Raw genomic sequence first — 16,287 nt, 5'->3', positions numbered from 1 at the left:
GAAGTAAAACACTTCAAATTTAAATCTTGGTATAAACATTTACAAAAACTAAAATTTACAGGTGCATAAAGAAACGTTTTCGATCTAGTTCAGATCATCCTCAGTGCCTTCTTTTTGTACTTGAAGCTAACACTAAAATAGTAGCGGTGACATCAATATGTATATGGTTTTACATGTTTAAAAATTTAAATTCTAATGCAACCCTAGATCGATGAAAATGGATAAAGATTTTAATACTTAAAGAGCATCATGTTTCTTTCGTCGACTTGAACACGTGGTTCTTGTCAGTTAAAACGACACAGGACAACTGTTATTTGCTCGAATCGGTATCAATAAAGTATTATAAATCATTTCAGCATATCCCTGAATCATCAGACACTTGGACTAATACAAGAATACAAGATACAAGAATATATTTTAAATTTGTGTCTGATGGTGCAGGGGTATGCTGAAATGATTAATTTTGAAATCACTTAGATTCATCATCAATTCATCAATTAGATTAAATTGATTAAATAAATTGTTGGAAGTGCATTCTTATGATCTTTCTAGTTCTTTACACTTTAAAATAAACCTTAATGTTTTTTACTTAAGTTTTTATAATAACTTTTTTATATACATGTATGTTTATCACATTTCTGTTGCTGTGCTAATTTTGTTAAATTGCAAACTATACCTAGTTTCAATTAATTGTTTTATACAACTTTAACTCTAAATGTCCAGTTTCGTAAGCTTTTTCATATTTTTAACATCATTGACTGCTACATATCTTTGTAAGGTAACACACTTTTATTGTAACGTCTTCAATAAATAGATGAAGTAGCCACCTTCTTTGTCTTTTATTTCTCCACTTTGACCGAAAAACCCACCACTCTTCGAGTGTACCTTAGTATAAATATATATATATATATATATATATATATATATATATATGTATATAATATATATACTTATTAATTACGAGTTCAGCCATTCTTTTGAAGTTTAGTACATTATTTCGATAAAAATCTCCTTTTTCTACTTACGATATTGTTTCATAAAACTTAAGCTGTTTACAACAAACAATATTATAGCGCTGGCGTGTAATTTTGAATACAGCGTACTAGCGGCATAATCTACTTAATGCACATTTTTGTGTCTAGGCTTTTACCAAAGAGCAATATATTATAAACAGGAAAAATATAATATCCCCAATGTTTTCTAAACTTATGTAAGTTAAGATAAAATAGAATCATCCTATAAAATAGAGTAGGTAAACCAAATTACATTATATTATAACGCAGACAGTAAAATCAGATTGTAATCAGATTTCATTAATTATTTTATTAATATTTGAAAAATAATAGTTTAAAAATTAAGATCTGATCTTATATTGACTGTATTTACCAATATAAAATTTTTCTTGTTTTAGGTGAGTAGCCATCTTCCAGTCAGGTTTTGGTAAGGCTATCCAATTTATTACAGTTGTACATATACTAATCTATCAAGTGTTTTTTATAAGGTGGATAATTAAATTTTCAATCTGTTAGAGGTCTCATAATCAACTTTTGGATTTGGTGATGAACCGAATATTCTAAATTGTTATTCAATAAAAAATATCCATAATAGTTACGTAATAAAATATTACATCTCTCTGACTTTATCTTGACATATAAGTTGTAATACATTTTTAAGATTACGGAAATATGCACGCAAACTTTAGTTTATGTTGTTTTTAGTCCTTTTTTTGATTTAAATCCTATCTGATGCTTCTTTTATCATCATCATCAGTAGCTCGACAACCCTTTCTGGGTCCTGGCTTGTTCTAGGATTTCCCGCCATTCTGTTCTGCTCCTTGCTTTGTGTTTTTTCAGTTGGTAATCTTAAATGTTTTCAGATCTTTTTCCACTTGCTCCATGTATCTAAGTTTGGGTCTTTCCTTGGACCTTCTTCCTACTGGTGTTCGCCTCATTATATGTTTTGGTGTTTCAGTCTCCAACATTTGTTCATCATGGCCTATCCAACGTAGACGTCCGATCTTTATGATGCTTCTTTTATGTCTGTCCGAGTCTGTCCTGAGTGAAAGAATGTATACCGATCTCACGCCTTTTTAATATTTATATCTTCTGGTAATCAGGTTTTTGATAAGCTGAAGCAGAATTTAAGCTGTTTAGCAAATGCTTTTTTTAAAGACTATAGTTATCTACCAGATTTTCTATTCTAAAAAATGTGTTTTTGTATGAAGTACAAAAAAGTATTTCTGAGTTGGTCTTATTGCTGTCGATTCAATAGTTCGATCTAAAACGACATCTCTCGTAACTACCTCTTTCATGAAGCCATATTGAGTTTTCTGCTATTTTATTTTCATTTAAAATAACGGATGCCCCTAAAGTTTTCGAATTTTAGTTTTAAAAGTATTATTGGTAGGAAGCATTGGATCAAGTTGCTATTGGAAACCAAAGTTAGTAAACAACTTAAACGATATAAACACCATGCACCCACAGCTCGAATAATTCCAGTTTTTTCATGTCTTTTCTATTCTGCTTTTGATCTCCTGAATGTAATCATTTGTGGAGTTAATCATTGTTCCCAGATGTGCATATTTGTCCACTTGTTTGACGTTGGTTCTGTTTATTAGAAAATTCTCGTTATTGCTTTGAGTTTTCGATATTTTCATAAATTTCGTCTTCTTGACGTTCATTGTTAGACCGTACTCTTTTCCATACTCCGCTATTCTGGTCACCAGTCTCTAAAGATCTTCAATATTTTCGGCTTAGATCACAGTGTCTTCCGCATATCTAATGTTCTTAATGGGAACTCCATTTACCTTTATTCCATCATATTTATTTTGAAGCTCTTCGATCTCTTTACATTTCTCTTCAAAGTATTTTTCTTTTGCTTGGTTTATCATCTTCCTAATCTCGTGGTTTATCTCTCTGTATTTAGTATTGTCTTTGTTTTTAAATTGATTCCGTTGTTCCATCATATTAAGTATCTCGTCATCGTATCTCCATTCTTCTTTTCTCCTTAAGAAAGTCTTTAGTATTTCCTTACAGGGTTCCAGTAGACAATGTTTTAGTCGATCCCAGTACTCGTCAATATCATTGGTGTTTGTGTTTAATTTACTGCAGTTCACTTGCAGTTTATGTTCGAGGCATTCTTTTACTTTAGGTTCTTTAAGTTTTCTTGTGTCTACTGTAGGGGTTCTTTGATTAATTACTGTTTAAATGGATTAAGCCAAAATTAAAGGTTAAAGTACGTTTATTGACGTTTCAATTTCCACTTCGGAAATCATTCTTAAAATAAAAACATTAGTAAATTTACTAATGTTTGATGAAAACCTAAAAGGATTAAGAGCAAATATTTTAGGAACATTCATGCACATTAGGGTGGAGCGCAAATTTATTTTTTCGAATTTTATTTTTGCGGGGTGCGGAATTGATGCGTCTTCCATTTTTGAATGAGAAACTTAAATGATATTTTTTTGTATTTTCAGTCTGAAAAGTGCCCCAATGTGATTGAAAGTTTGGAATTTTGTAAAAAATTTTTTAATTCGACAGAGTCAAGGATAATGTTTTTTATTCATTTATTTGAGCTATTAGGATTAAAAATAATACGAAGAAAAAAAGAAAAAATAGTTAATACAAAATAAAAAAAATATGCTTACAAATTCAAGAATAACAAAAAATCATTATGAATGATAGTCTTTCTTACTATCAAATTTAGGCATCAAAAGGCATGATTTCAGCTTATTCTTAATAAATCCATCTCTCCTCTGTGGTCCACAGATGGCAGCACTTGCTTCTGTAACTAATTTGACACACCTTTCAGTGGATTGTGTGTGACACGGAATTTTTCTAATATTATTCTTCAGGATTTCATTTTTGACAAGCTGTGGCTCTATGATGGCCTGAGATATTATTTCGGTACTGATACTCTTTGTTAGTGGAGGTTCTGTCTTGGTTTTCCAATCTATCATATCGATATAATTATAAGCATCCATATTTAAAGTAGGTACTTGGAAAATACGCAAGGCTCCGATGTTTGATGTCTCTCTGATCTTCAATATTCTGCGGAGTGCAAGTTCTCTGACGTACTGTCTGTTGTCGGCTAACATTCCTAGTAGTAAATTCTCTGAATGTCCAAAGAATGCATTTCTCTGTATGACTGGGTCAATAATATTCTTCAAATGGTTTGGCAAATAGCGCGACAGTTTTATCGTATCATATAAATGTTTGGTACCAAAAATATACATTGGCTCAGTCTTGATCCTGGACCACATAGAAGCATAGACTGTTAAAATAAATGTGCTTAGTATAATTAGGTTTTCTGACTGAGTTTCACTTGAGACATATAATCTCAATATCCGGTTCGCCATTGTCAACTATCTAGAGTGAACTAGTTTACCAGGATTTTTTTTCGCAAAGTTTTCATCACAATGTCCACTATTGATATACTGACATATTTGTAGTAGATACAGTTGATCGGTGCTTAAATCTTTTGTCGATTTGGTAATATCGGGTATCGCACATTTAATTGCATCAAACGAAACAACAAATAACACTTCACAGTTAGTAACTGTCTTGCCAATGGGACCTGTGAAACCTTTTGGTCCACTTGTAGTGCCATCTAAATGTTGAAAAAGGTGACGCAATGGCAGTTCATTAGCTTGTAGTTGGCATACGAGCCATTGGAGGGGACGTTAAAACTTGATTTTCAATAAACGAATAACGCCACCTTTGATTCCTGTGTTCACGGCAGTCCCATCACAACCAATAGCCATTATTTGATTTGCATCGATGGACTTGGAGGAAAAGAATGTCAGAATACAGTTGCAAATCGTTTTGGCGTCTATAGTTTTCAAAGAAATATGGCCTAGGTATTCAGAGTCCGGTTCTTTCAATATGGTAATATGCTCCTCCTGAATCACTCTTCTACGACCATCTTTGTGTATTAACGTTTTATCTTTTCTACCATCGTAAAATAATCCGATGATAGCACCAAAAATTGTAGGTTCACCTGTCAATGTAGCCCTAGCTTTAGAACGAGCTCGTCGAACTCTACTTCTGTCTATAACCCGTGATGAATCATTTTCAGTAATGAGACCAATGTCTTGGAAAGCTGCAGAAATTATTGCAGCTCCAGCACAATCTGAAACCCCATAACAATCCAATGTTCTGGCAACAACTGGATATGTGACATCAGTCATAGTGAGTGAAGAAGTGGAAATAATTGATTGCGATTGGAAGTCCTCAATGTCACCGTTTTTCTTTAATGTATCTGACTGTTGAACATTCAGTCGTATCTTTGAAGTTGTAGGTGATTTGGAAGTACTAGAAATGGATTCCACATCTATTTGCAAGGCTCTTTGTTCTTCACGTTGCTTTTGTTGGTGTAATCTATGTAAATTCACCTCATTTTTTTTTGTCGCTTCACGATCTAAACTACCAATAATCATTTTACGGCCAGTTTGTTGGTCGATTAAGAAATTTCGTTCTGGTATTGAAATTTTTCGGTTTCTAGGACAGCTGCAATCTGTGAACTCCAAACATTTGCAAGTAGCAATATCAAACAATTTCTTGCTATCCTCACCAAACTTAAACAGCTTCTCTTTGTAACCAACTTCGTCCTTCCTGCCTTTATATGGTTTTAATAATGTTCTTTACTTATAGTGGTAAGCTATAACTCTGGCTAATATTATTTTGTGTTCTACGATGGGTATTGAAGCTCTGCGCCACATCTCCTCTAATCTTTCCGTCACAATTTCACTGGTTTTCCGCACACAGTTGTTATACTGTTTTTTATAGCTTTGAGTTACGAATATAAACAGCTTCATCATAACTTTAAACGTAGGTAACACATTTTTAGGGAGCTCACTACCGGAACCAAATATTGGACAAGTTACTTCACTCCGGAGTAATGCCATAGTTGTAATCTAATTATAGTAACTGAATTTACACAAAATGTGTCGCAACACTAAACTTTGACGATTGAGCTTGATGCTATAGAAAACGATACTAAACCAACCGATTATCGAAACAGTACTGAAGAGTGAATACAAAAGATGTACCTACTACCTACTTAAAATTGAAATAGAGTGGGAGAGTAAAGGTCGACTTCTGTGACAGGTAATAACTGGTTGGTATCTCCGTTAGGTAGGGGGCTGGCCCAAAATTCAAAATAGATCAATTTTAGTAGCACCGGGGCAGATATTCTGATGGAGATAGCAAGAAGTGTTAATGAAGTTTTCGTTTCATATCCTAGGACCGGATTGATACCGCACCCCGCGCATTAATTTTTTTTTATAACTTTCAAAATTTTATATCACGTTGGGGCAGATGTCAGAGTGGAAATGACAATGAACTTTTCGAATACTGTTCCACAGTAGCATCGATTCCGCACCCCGCGTTTGTGAAAATCGCTATTTTATTTTTCTCCATATAACAGCGCTCCACCCTAATGCACATTGCCCTTACCAGGACTCCCAATTGTCTTGTTTCTGGCTATTATATGATCTTAAATATGCAATAAATTATAGATTTTTCAGATGTTGCAAAGATCTACCAAGTCAAAAATGAACTTTCCATCATGATTTAGATGGGTTTTTGTGTTGTGATGCCAGTATTTTTTTTATTAATATCTATTAAAATTTACATTTTCACAATTTTTATTTCAGAATTTTTTCAAAACAATCTTCTGATTGGAAATCAAAACAAAATAAAAAATGTAGTTCTAATAGCAATTCATTGTAGTTTAATCCCATCCAAAAAACGATATCTGTATTAAACATATCACAATAAAGTAGTTTTAGAATTATTTTAATCTTTTCTATAAACTCGACTTGAGTATTTTACGAATATAACTCAATATTTCATTTTGTCGCCAGAAAATTTAATCATAAATCAATTTCTGACTTACAAATGCCCGGTTTTGGTTTTATCGATTCCCTGCAATAATTGAAAGATTAGCTAAATAAATAGCTTTACGACATAATTCGAACCCTTAATTGACCCGGAAGTTGACCTATCCCCAAAAAGGGTTTCATGTAGCATGCAATAATTTTGCGAGGAAATGCGGCATTATGGTGGAAAATCTATTCGCTTACTCTAGAATGCATCTGTGATGAACAATACATTCTACTAATTTTCTGTTCATTGTATACTGTAATCGAGGCGATATTTCATCTCTATCAGCTACGTTCGTGAAGCCAGCCTGATCCAGTTCCGCCTCTGCAAATAGGCGTATATTTCTCAAGGAATCGTTAAGGATGTTTAGTTGGGCACATATTACCATTATTAAACCTGAAATAGCGAAAAAAATATTATGAAACTTTATTTTTCTATTAAATTTTATTGTCAGAGATTTGTCAGCAGTGTTTTATATAAAATAGGGTTTAGAAGTCGAATAGAATTATTTTAGGAGACTTTTAGAGAAATAAAAAATAAAAAATATATAGAAAAGTGGGGTTTAAAAGAAAACGAAACTAGTAGGCCGTATAGACTTATAAATTAATAAAGGACTATCATACAAATACTGAGATAAATACAGTAATTCAAAATTATTAAAAGTGTTGAAATTAATATATTGCAATAAATATTTGTTCCCAAAAGATAACTGGAGCACACGTATCGAATAGACTGCGTGTATTACAATAAACTTGAACCAATTCTAGCTAGCTCATAATGAAATTAAAAGAAAGCGTAAAATCATAGAATCGGTAGAAATAGAAAAAAATCCCAGCAGTCTAAACCAAAGAGATAATGCTCAATGGCATCCAATAACATAGAAAATATGATTGAAGAAGACCAAAATAAACCAGACATCAAGACCGACGATTTCGAGTTCTCATCTACCTATACACTTACAGGGCCAATCACAGAAAGCGCTGTTAAGAATCGTTCGAGAGAAGCGCTGTTAAGAATCGTTCGAGAAAAGCTCGCCAAGATACTCTATATAAGAAATCGTTTCGACCGGAAGAGACATTTTACTTCAAGCAGCAACAAACGTTACGATCTGACTTGGCAATATCAAGTGTGACCTTACCAAAACGTCGTCAAAACAGTGGTTTTAGTTAAAACCAAAAATTATTCAACGCGGAGTCAAACTTGGAAAAAAAGTGAAAGCATATATTTCTAAAATATGTATATTGTACAGATCCATCGCTAATAACTACCACTTGGACGCGACTTAAAAAATTGGTCATTTTTAATAAATATAATAAGGTTTTATGACTTGAGGTCAGTCAATGTAATTGAATAAATTCAAAAAAAAGTTTTGTAGTATATATACCAATCTGTTTTCGAAAATTTCAATGAATGGAGCAAGTATAAATTTCTTGGTTATTTTTTAATATACCGTATATCTTTCACTATTAGAAGTGTTCGTAAATTTTATACAAACACTTCATTTTGTGTATTTTTTGACTTACACCGACTGACTGAATCCTCCAGTTGTTACTTACTTGACATCAAAGTATCAATACTGATATTAGAAATTCCATTCAGTGTTGCAGTATAAATTTGAAATACATAAGCTATCTCAAAATTTGGACTTTTCGTAGTATCGAAGGGAAACCATCCTGCTAAAGGAAGTTGCAGCTCTTCTAAAGTGAATGGATATATTGCCCAAAAACTGCAGGTGCAAAGACAAGCACCCCAAAAACTAGAAAAAGAAATTACACATATAAATAAAAATAGTACTAATGAAAGTTTGAACTATACAACTAATATCTAAGTTATTTCTAAATCTAATTGTGTAACACTTACTTTAAAACTAATCTGTTCAGTTTTCATACTAAAAAGACTTTAAAAGGTTCGATCGAATTATTCTTTCTTCATATCTTATAGCTATTCATCTTACAGAAAAAGTGGTTTATTTAATTCTATAATTTACTATGTAGAATTTTATTGTCCACTCTGCATATCATAAAAACCTTATAAGGACTTTGGGATTTAATTTGCTTTAAAAACTCTGGAAGAGAATAAGCGTAATCTAAATGTTTGTTTCCTTTAACGATTTCTTTAACGATTCTTTGTTTTAATGGTCGGGTTGGGAGGCTGGGTCAATTCTAATTTTGTGGTTTACATCTGTGACTTGCTTAAGGACACCTTTGTCAATATGTGAGTTTTTTGGGAGGGGCTTGTGTTTTATTTCTAAGAAAGCTATATTGTGGTATTCGTAATCTGGTTTATTTTTTGTTAGTAAGATAATCAAATTTGGAGCTGATCCCATGTATCTCAATTGCATGGTTTCCTATGGCAGCCTTAGATATCGAACCTCTGAAAAGTATTCGTCATCAAATCGTCTTCTTCTTAGAGTGCCATATCCCTACGGAACGTCGGCGACTACCATGCATATAATATTTTTATACTGATCTCGGTCTTGCGCTACGTGTAGCAATTGGTCCGCTGTCAAACCTGTCCACTGCCGCAAATTCCTCAACCAAGAGAGTTTCTTCCGTCCTATCCATTTCTTTCCTTCGATTTTACCGTTGAAAATTAGCCGAAGGAACTCATATCTTGGTCCTCTGATTATATGTCCAAGATATTCTAGTTTACGCCTCTTAATAATATTTAATAGAGTTCGTTGATGTCCCATTCTTCAAAGAACTTCTTCGTTTCTAGTTCTGCTAGTCCATGGAATTTTTAGTATCCTTCGATACAACCACATCTCAAACGCCTCGATTTTATTTTATTCATGATATCGGCGTTTAAAGTCCAAATTTCACATCCATACAAAAGTACAGACCACACGTAACATCTTGTAAACTTTTCACGGATTTCCAAATTTATTGAGTTATTGGATAATAGAGGCTTGAATTTTTGAAATGAGTTTCTTGCCTGTTCAATTCTACATCGAATTTTGAAGGATGGATCTAGATTTTGGGTAATCCAACATCCAAGGTATTTGAATATCTGAACTCTCTGCAGCGGTTGTTGGTTTAATATCAGTTGGGTTGCGCCGATATTCACTTTACTGGTCACCATGTATTTAGTTTTATCGATATTTATCGACAGTCCCCAATTTGTGCATTCCATGTCAACTCTATTGATTAGCTCCTGCAGATCGTCGATGTTTTCAGCTTGAATCACAGTATCGTCGGCGTACCGTATATTGTTAATTATTTCTCCTCCTATGATAATTCCTTTTTGATCTTTTAAAGCTTCCCTAAATAGATTCTCAGAATACAAGTTAAAGAGGATGGGAGATAGTATACAGCTTTGTCTTACGCCTCGTTCAATACTGATTGGCTTTGATTCTCTGTTGTTGGTATTAATAATGGCTGTTTGGTTCCAGTAAAGTTTGGCAATAAGTTTGATGTCTTTCTCATCTAGTTGGATGCTCTGCAAGGCGGTAATTAGTCTGGTATGCTGAACGCGATCAAATGCCTTTTCAAAATCAATGAAGCACATATATACGGGTTTTCTTACCTCCCAATATCGTTGAAGGAGTGTTTGCATAGAAAATAGTGCTTCTCTAGTTCCAAGGCATCTCCGGAACCCGAACTGCTCTTGACTAATTATTTCTTCGCACTTGTTGTTAATTCGGTTTAGAAGAATATGCAACAGTATTTTAACGGCATGGCTCATTAAACTAATGAGTCTACAATCGTCATCAAATGGACTCGTATAAACTACAATAAAAGTTTTTAGTGAAAACAACCATAATTTACTGTACGTTATTCTTATTTTTTTTGTTGTCTACTAAAGTAGATTGACATAAACTGAAATTTTCTTAATATACCCTTTAAAGTATTGTTATGTACTTTTTATTTTCTTGTATGTCTAACATGTTTTAAAAATATGGTTTATGTAGGCATTTCTATTTATGTACAATGCAATTTTGTCATTATACAGTCAGTAGTTTGTTAACATACTAAGTTTTAGATTTAACCAACAATTAACTCAATGGTCTTTATTATGCTGCACCTCTTTATAATACATTGTCTTTAACGTATAATCTATTGGTGCTATCTTACATTTCGTTGTATCAAATCCATTATCATTTTAGTTTTAAAGTGGTTTCGATAGCGGTTTTTGTTCTGTTTTCGCAGTTTTTCATGAGTTTTTTTTTCTGTCTTGTTATAATAGCCCCAACATTTGTCTGTATACATTTGTCTTGTACGTTTATTTGATTCTAAGTTGTTATGTTACTTCTCCAGGTAGGGGGCCCATATCCCAACACAATAAACAACAGTAAAATAGTAAGCAATTATTTGGTACTTTTTTTCTGTTTCTCTTTTTGTTTCTTAAGCTATTACAAAATTATAAAATATTGTTCAAATTTATATTTACCTTAATGTAATAAATCTCGCCATTTTAATGTAAGATTTTAAAGTTTCTCGTTGGAAATCTGACTTCGGTTGAAATTCTTTACAATTAATTGAATTAATAAGTATTTTTATTCTTCCAATATATCTATACAAATAAAAGACTTTGACCACTTGTACCATATGTGTCAAACACAGAAAAGATGCTGATGCCATTTCAGATACACTTCCTTTTATACTAAATAAATTAATGGCTTCGCTTGAAAGTTGGCAAATATAAACACAAACTGTAACAGAGTAAAAAACAAAATAAATTAATAAAGAAAGATAGTTAAGATTTGACTTCACGTATACTACCTTTGTATGTTCGCTTATACGTATTTCGTCCTAACAGGATCACTTCCGTTAAGAGAAGTAATAATAAAATAACTTTAATAAAGACGCTACAACGACATCTGACAATAAGCCGCAGATTTTTTGCTTAAATCTGTGCCTTCTATAAATTGCAAGGAAAAATAGACAATAAAAGGAACGAAATGGGGTATCGAAAATTGCATTTCACAAGATATCTATTTATTTAAGCAAGCACCTTCGGTGAACTGGTTTTTTGTACTCAAAAGTAGTAAATAAAGATATAGAGAAGACAGTTTTGATTTAATTTCACGTATAGTGCCTCTGTATATTTGCTTATACGTATTTTATCCTACCAGGATTGTTATGAACGAACTTAGAATAAACAACACATTTTTTGACCACAAAAACCAACACAAACATACATTTAATAATACCCGTGGACAAAGATCTATGATAGATTCTGTTATAATCGACAAAAAAATACATCCATCGAAAATAATCGACTCAGCAGATGTAGGTAGCGACCATAGCCTAGTATTATGTAAAATAAGAATCATCATTAAATACTTTAGACCCAAGAGAGAAGCACCAACAGAAACAATAATCAAAGTCGAAGGACTAAATACGGAATCCACGGGATAATTATACAGAAAAAGAATATCAGAGAAGATCGCTAGGAATGAAATATTAGAAAACGATTACATATAGGAAAGCTGAGAAAAACTATCAAATGGTTATTACTAACAAAATATATATTGATATTGGTTGTTTATGCTAAAATAGCGTTTTTAGAACTTGTTTTAATTTTAAAACTACTGCGGTTTTTGTCACGATACGTTTTTGACAAGTGTTAATGGTAATTTCCCATCAGATAGTACCAACCGTTAAAAATTCAATAAAATTAAAATTGATTGTTTTTGAAATAAACCCTTTAATTGCTGTTAATTTTTTGTGAAATGACCATCCGTCTGGATATCCTAATATTGATATGTAAACCATGCGTCCTATTAACCATAGATAGATAAAAGAGTCTCTGGAGGTCTCAAGGTGGTCTATAGATATATCGTCAGCACATCCGATGTTGACGAGAACTCCATTTAACGCTGTTTCAGCTGACTCAATTTCCAACGCCAACGCTTTACGGAAAATATACTCACAGCATAAATTAACCCCTAACTGGTATGGCGGGGTCATTTTAGACCCCAAAAAATGGTTATTAATGTCTGTGGCGTTGAGTACATTACTTGAACGTACTCGCTGCAGTTGACTTTGTACTTTGTTGAGTTTTAGACGTCGATAGTGTCAAAATTGACCCCGCCATACCTTGAAAAGGCCAATTGTCAGTGATTTGGTTTTAAATGATTATGGCTAATTCAAGTGTCAGAACGAGACCCTTGACACAACAGGAGTTAGAAGACATAGCTGAACAGATTGGTGACAGCGATTTCGATATATCTGATGCAGAGACAATTGTTAGTGAGCATGATACTGACTCTGAAGCTGATGATGAAAGTGACACTGGAAATAATAACGATTAAATCTTAGGTACCGAATCGAATAGTGAGGATGACAGTAGTGATAACGAACAGCAAAGTTACTATTATGGGAGAAATAGAAAAAAATGGTCAAAGCAAGCTCCTGCGTCGAGCCGAACTCGTGCAACAAATATCGTGTCACATGTACCAGGACTTGCTGGACCAGCACGAATAAACAAACCTATAATTCCTGCTGAAGGATTCCAACTGTTAGTTGGAATAGAACCAACGAAAAAATAACCAGTTTGCAAACCAATTATGGAGATAACGCTTTAGGATACAGTACAATAAACCATGTTGACAAAATTGAAATGTTAGCATTTTTTTGTCTTCTGTATTTGGCAGGCGTGTTTAAATCAAACAATGAAGATATAAATTCTCTCTTTGCAACTAATGGTACTGGTCATGATATATTCCGTTCCGTAATGACAGCAAAAAGGTTTAGTTTTTTACTGACATCTTTGAGATTTGACGATCCGTAAACTAGAGAGCAGCGTATTGTAAATGGAGACAGGCTGGCACCAATTGCTGAAATTTTTCATCATTTTGTAAATAACTGTCAAACTAATTATTCGTGTGAAGAATACGTAACAGTGGATGAAATGCTCGGCGGTTTCCGTGGAAAATGTAAATTTAGAATGTATATAAAGAGTAAGCCTGAAAAATACGGACTCAAAATATTGTGCCTGTGTGACGCCCGTACTCATTATCTAATCAATGCCTTTGTTTATACTGGAAAACAAGATGCAATACCTAATCCAAAAAAGCTATCCATACCAACACTAAATGTTCTTTCGCTCACTGCACCAATAGTAAATTCCAATCGCAATGTAACTGGTGACAACTGGTTTTCTTCACTAGAGCTTGTTGAATCGTTATTTTTTGAGATTTTTACTTGGAGTGGTTTTTTAAGTCAACCCCATATGTTTCTTTATAGCAGTAAGTAATATAGAATTTTTTGGTTCATGCAGTGTTATATTCATTAATATAATACTTTTTTATTATAATTTGCTTAATTTTTTGTTTATTTACACAAAAAAATCCAAAGGTAAAATATGACCCCGCCATACCTTATATATATATTTTTCTTGCCATACCAGTTAACGGTTAAATAGCAATGGCAAGAGAATACATTTGCGTATCTGGACCGGAAACAATTTTAAATTTCTTACCGGTGATTGGTAGCCAGCCCAACACCCAAACCCCCAACCTTGTAGGCCCCAATTTTTTTTTGTGGTTTTTTTTCAAACTGAGTTCAAACAGGTTGTTCTGCAGGATTCTATAAGACTGATAGTATAATGTAACAATATTGAAATATTCACATTTCCATCCCAGAGCTTTGGACTTGTTGGTAATTCAATCATCATTACAACCTGATTATTTTTTTATTAATTATATTTTTTTTTGATTATTAATTACTTTCTTTTTATAAACATATGACTAAAATACAGATATATCCAGTTTTTTCTAAATTTCTTTTATTATAAAAATGTAATATATACATACCTACATAAAGCAGAAATCTTAACCCAAATAAAAAATAGCTCATAAGCCCTGTCATATCTGGTATCATAAAGGCAAAACCATAAAGAGCGGTAACGTTATATTTGACAATATCTTTAAAGTTAAATTCGACGCTCCTATGCTTATTTGCATGATCTTTTATTTCCTTCATTATTCAGTCCTGGAATAAATTTCCTGCATTAGCTAAAACCATCTACCACTGATAAAATAAAAGAGATTAGTTCTGATCAAAACAAGAGAGAGACAGAAGATATATTTTCCCTCTTTCTCTCTCGAGAATAAAAACGTTCCTTTTGTATATATATTTAATATTATATTATATTAAATATATATATATATATATATACATATATATATTTATATATATACATATATATATATATATATATATATATATATATATATATACATATGTATATATATATATATATATAATATATTAATTAATATTATTATTTATGTGATATATTTTGTATTATTTATTAAATGTTCATAATTATTTTATTATTCGATTTCAAAATATAATTACAATAAATCACTGTATGACCGAGAACTGTCAATTTTAAAATACGTTAGTGTCGTGTCTAATCGGCAAATTTTTTACGTTTTTGGTTCATACGCTGGAATTAAATATATATCATATACGCATGAATGCTAAATTTTAAAATAAAATGAAAATTTACAACATAATCCGAGTTGTTGATTTTTTATTTTTATCTTCCACAAACATTTTTTTAAGTTATAACTCTATACGCGCATTCGACGTTAGAAATTTGTACGAGAGTGGCAAAATCATTATATATGTAAAATATAGATAAGAGAGAGACAGAAGATATATTTTTTCTCTCTTTCTCTCTTGAAAATAAAAATATTCCTTTTGTAAATATATTTAATATTTATTAATATTATTATTTTTTTATTAATATTATTATTGTGGTAAATTAAACATATGCGTAAGTAAGTTATGTATATTGTCATTTGTAAATATTTAGGAATATTGCATTTTAATTTGTATTGTATTATTATATTGAATTATGTTACAGTGTATTGTGTTGTATTTTTATATTAATAACAAGATAAATAATGAATTTTGCTGAAAAGTATGTGTAAACAAATTTTTTAGCAGTCAACTCATTTTATACATATATGACAATAGAAATATATATTTTCATTAAAATAATGATTCATTCCTTTATTTACTATACTCCTATTACAGGTCAAATGTTTATATGCAGCAAACGATGCACCATATATCTAATATATCTAATTATTTTTCTCTTTCTGCTCTTTCTTACCTACAGCGTTACATATGTAATGATTGTGCAGATTGACTCCCATATAAATTTGTAACGGCGAACATTATCGTCGTATAAAAATGCCATTATTTTGAATTAAAAGTTAACTTTCTATATATTCTGAGTTATTTTAAACGTTTATTAATAAAGTTATTAATAATTTTCAAATAATTGACTTTTGAAGCAATTTTCGTAAAAATTAAGTAGAAAATTGACAAAAATAACGGTACAAACTCTCATTTTAAAGATTCGCAGAACGACAGAATCGCGTTTGCCCTTAGTGACAATTTAAAAAGTGTACTAACGTCAAACTTACAGTCTTTATTAAGTT

At 31.9% G+C, this 16,287-nt stretch overlaps 1 protein-coding gene across 1 annotated transcript in view; it reads right to left on the bottom strand.

The window, feature by feature from the left end:
- Nucleotides 1-14,813, bottom strand: part of LOC140433972 (uncharacterized) — a 151,964-nt gene extending 137,151 nt beyond the window's left edge. Inside the window, exons 1-4 of the mRNA XM_072521942.1 lie at nucleotides 14,644-14,813; nucleotides 11,274-11,535; nucleotides 8,441-8,640; nucleotides 7,085-7,280 (exon numbers count right to left, since the gene is read on the bottom strand). Of these exons, the coding sequence (XP_072378043.1) occupies nucleotides 7,085-7,280; nucleotides 8,441-8,640; nucleotides 11,274-11,535; nucleotides 14,644-14,812 (827 nt within the window). The 5' untranslated portion in view covers nucleotide 14,813. The remainder of the gene's footprint in view (nucleotides 1-7,084; nucleotides 7,281-8,440; nucleotides 8,641-11,273; nucleotides 11,536-14,643) is intronic.
- Nucleotides 14,814-16,287: the final 1,474 nt, after the last annotated feature.

The sequence above is a fragment of the Diabrotica undecimpunctata genome, chromosome 2, assembly GCF_040954645.1.
Source record: "Diabrotica undecimpunctata isolate CICGRU chromosome 2, icDiaUnde3, whole genome shotgun sequence".
NCBI classification, from domain to species: Eukaryota; Metazoa; Arthropoda; class Insecta; order Coleoptera; family Chrysomelidae; genus Diabrotica; species Diabrotica undecimpunctata.
Note: the sequence above shows the minus strand (reverse complement) of the source record. Positions and strands in the feature narration are given on the sequence as shown.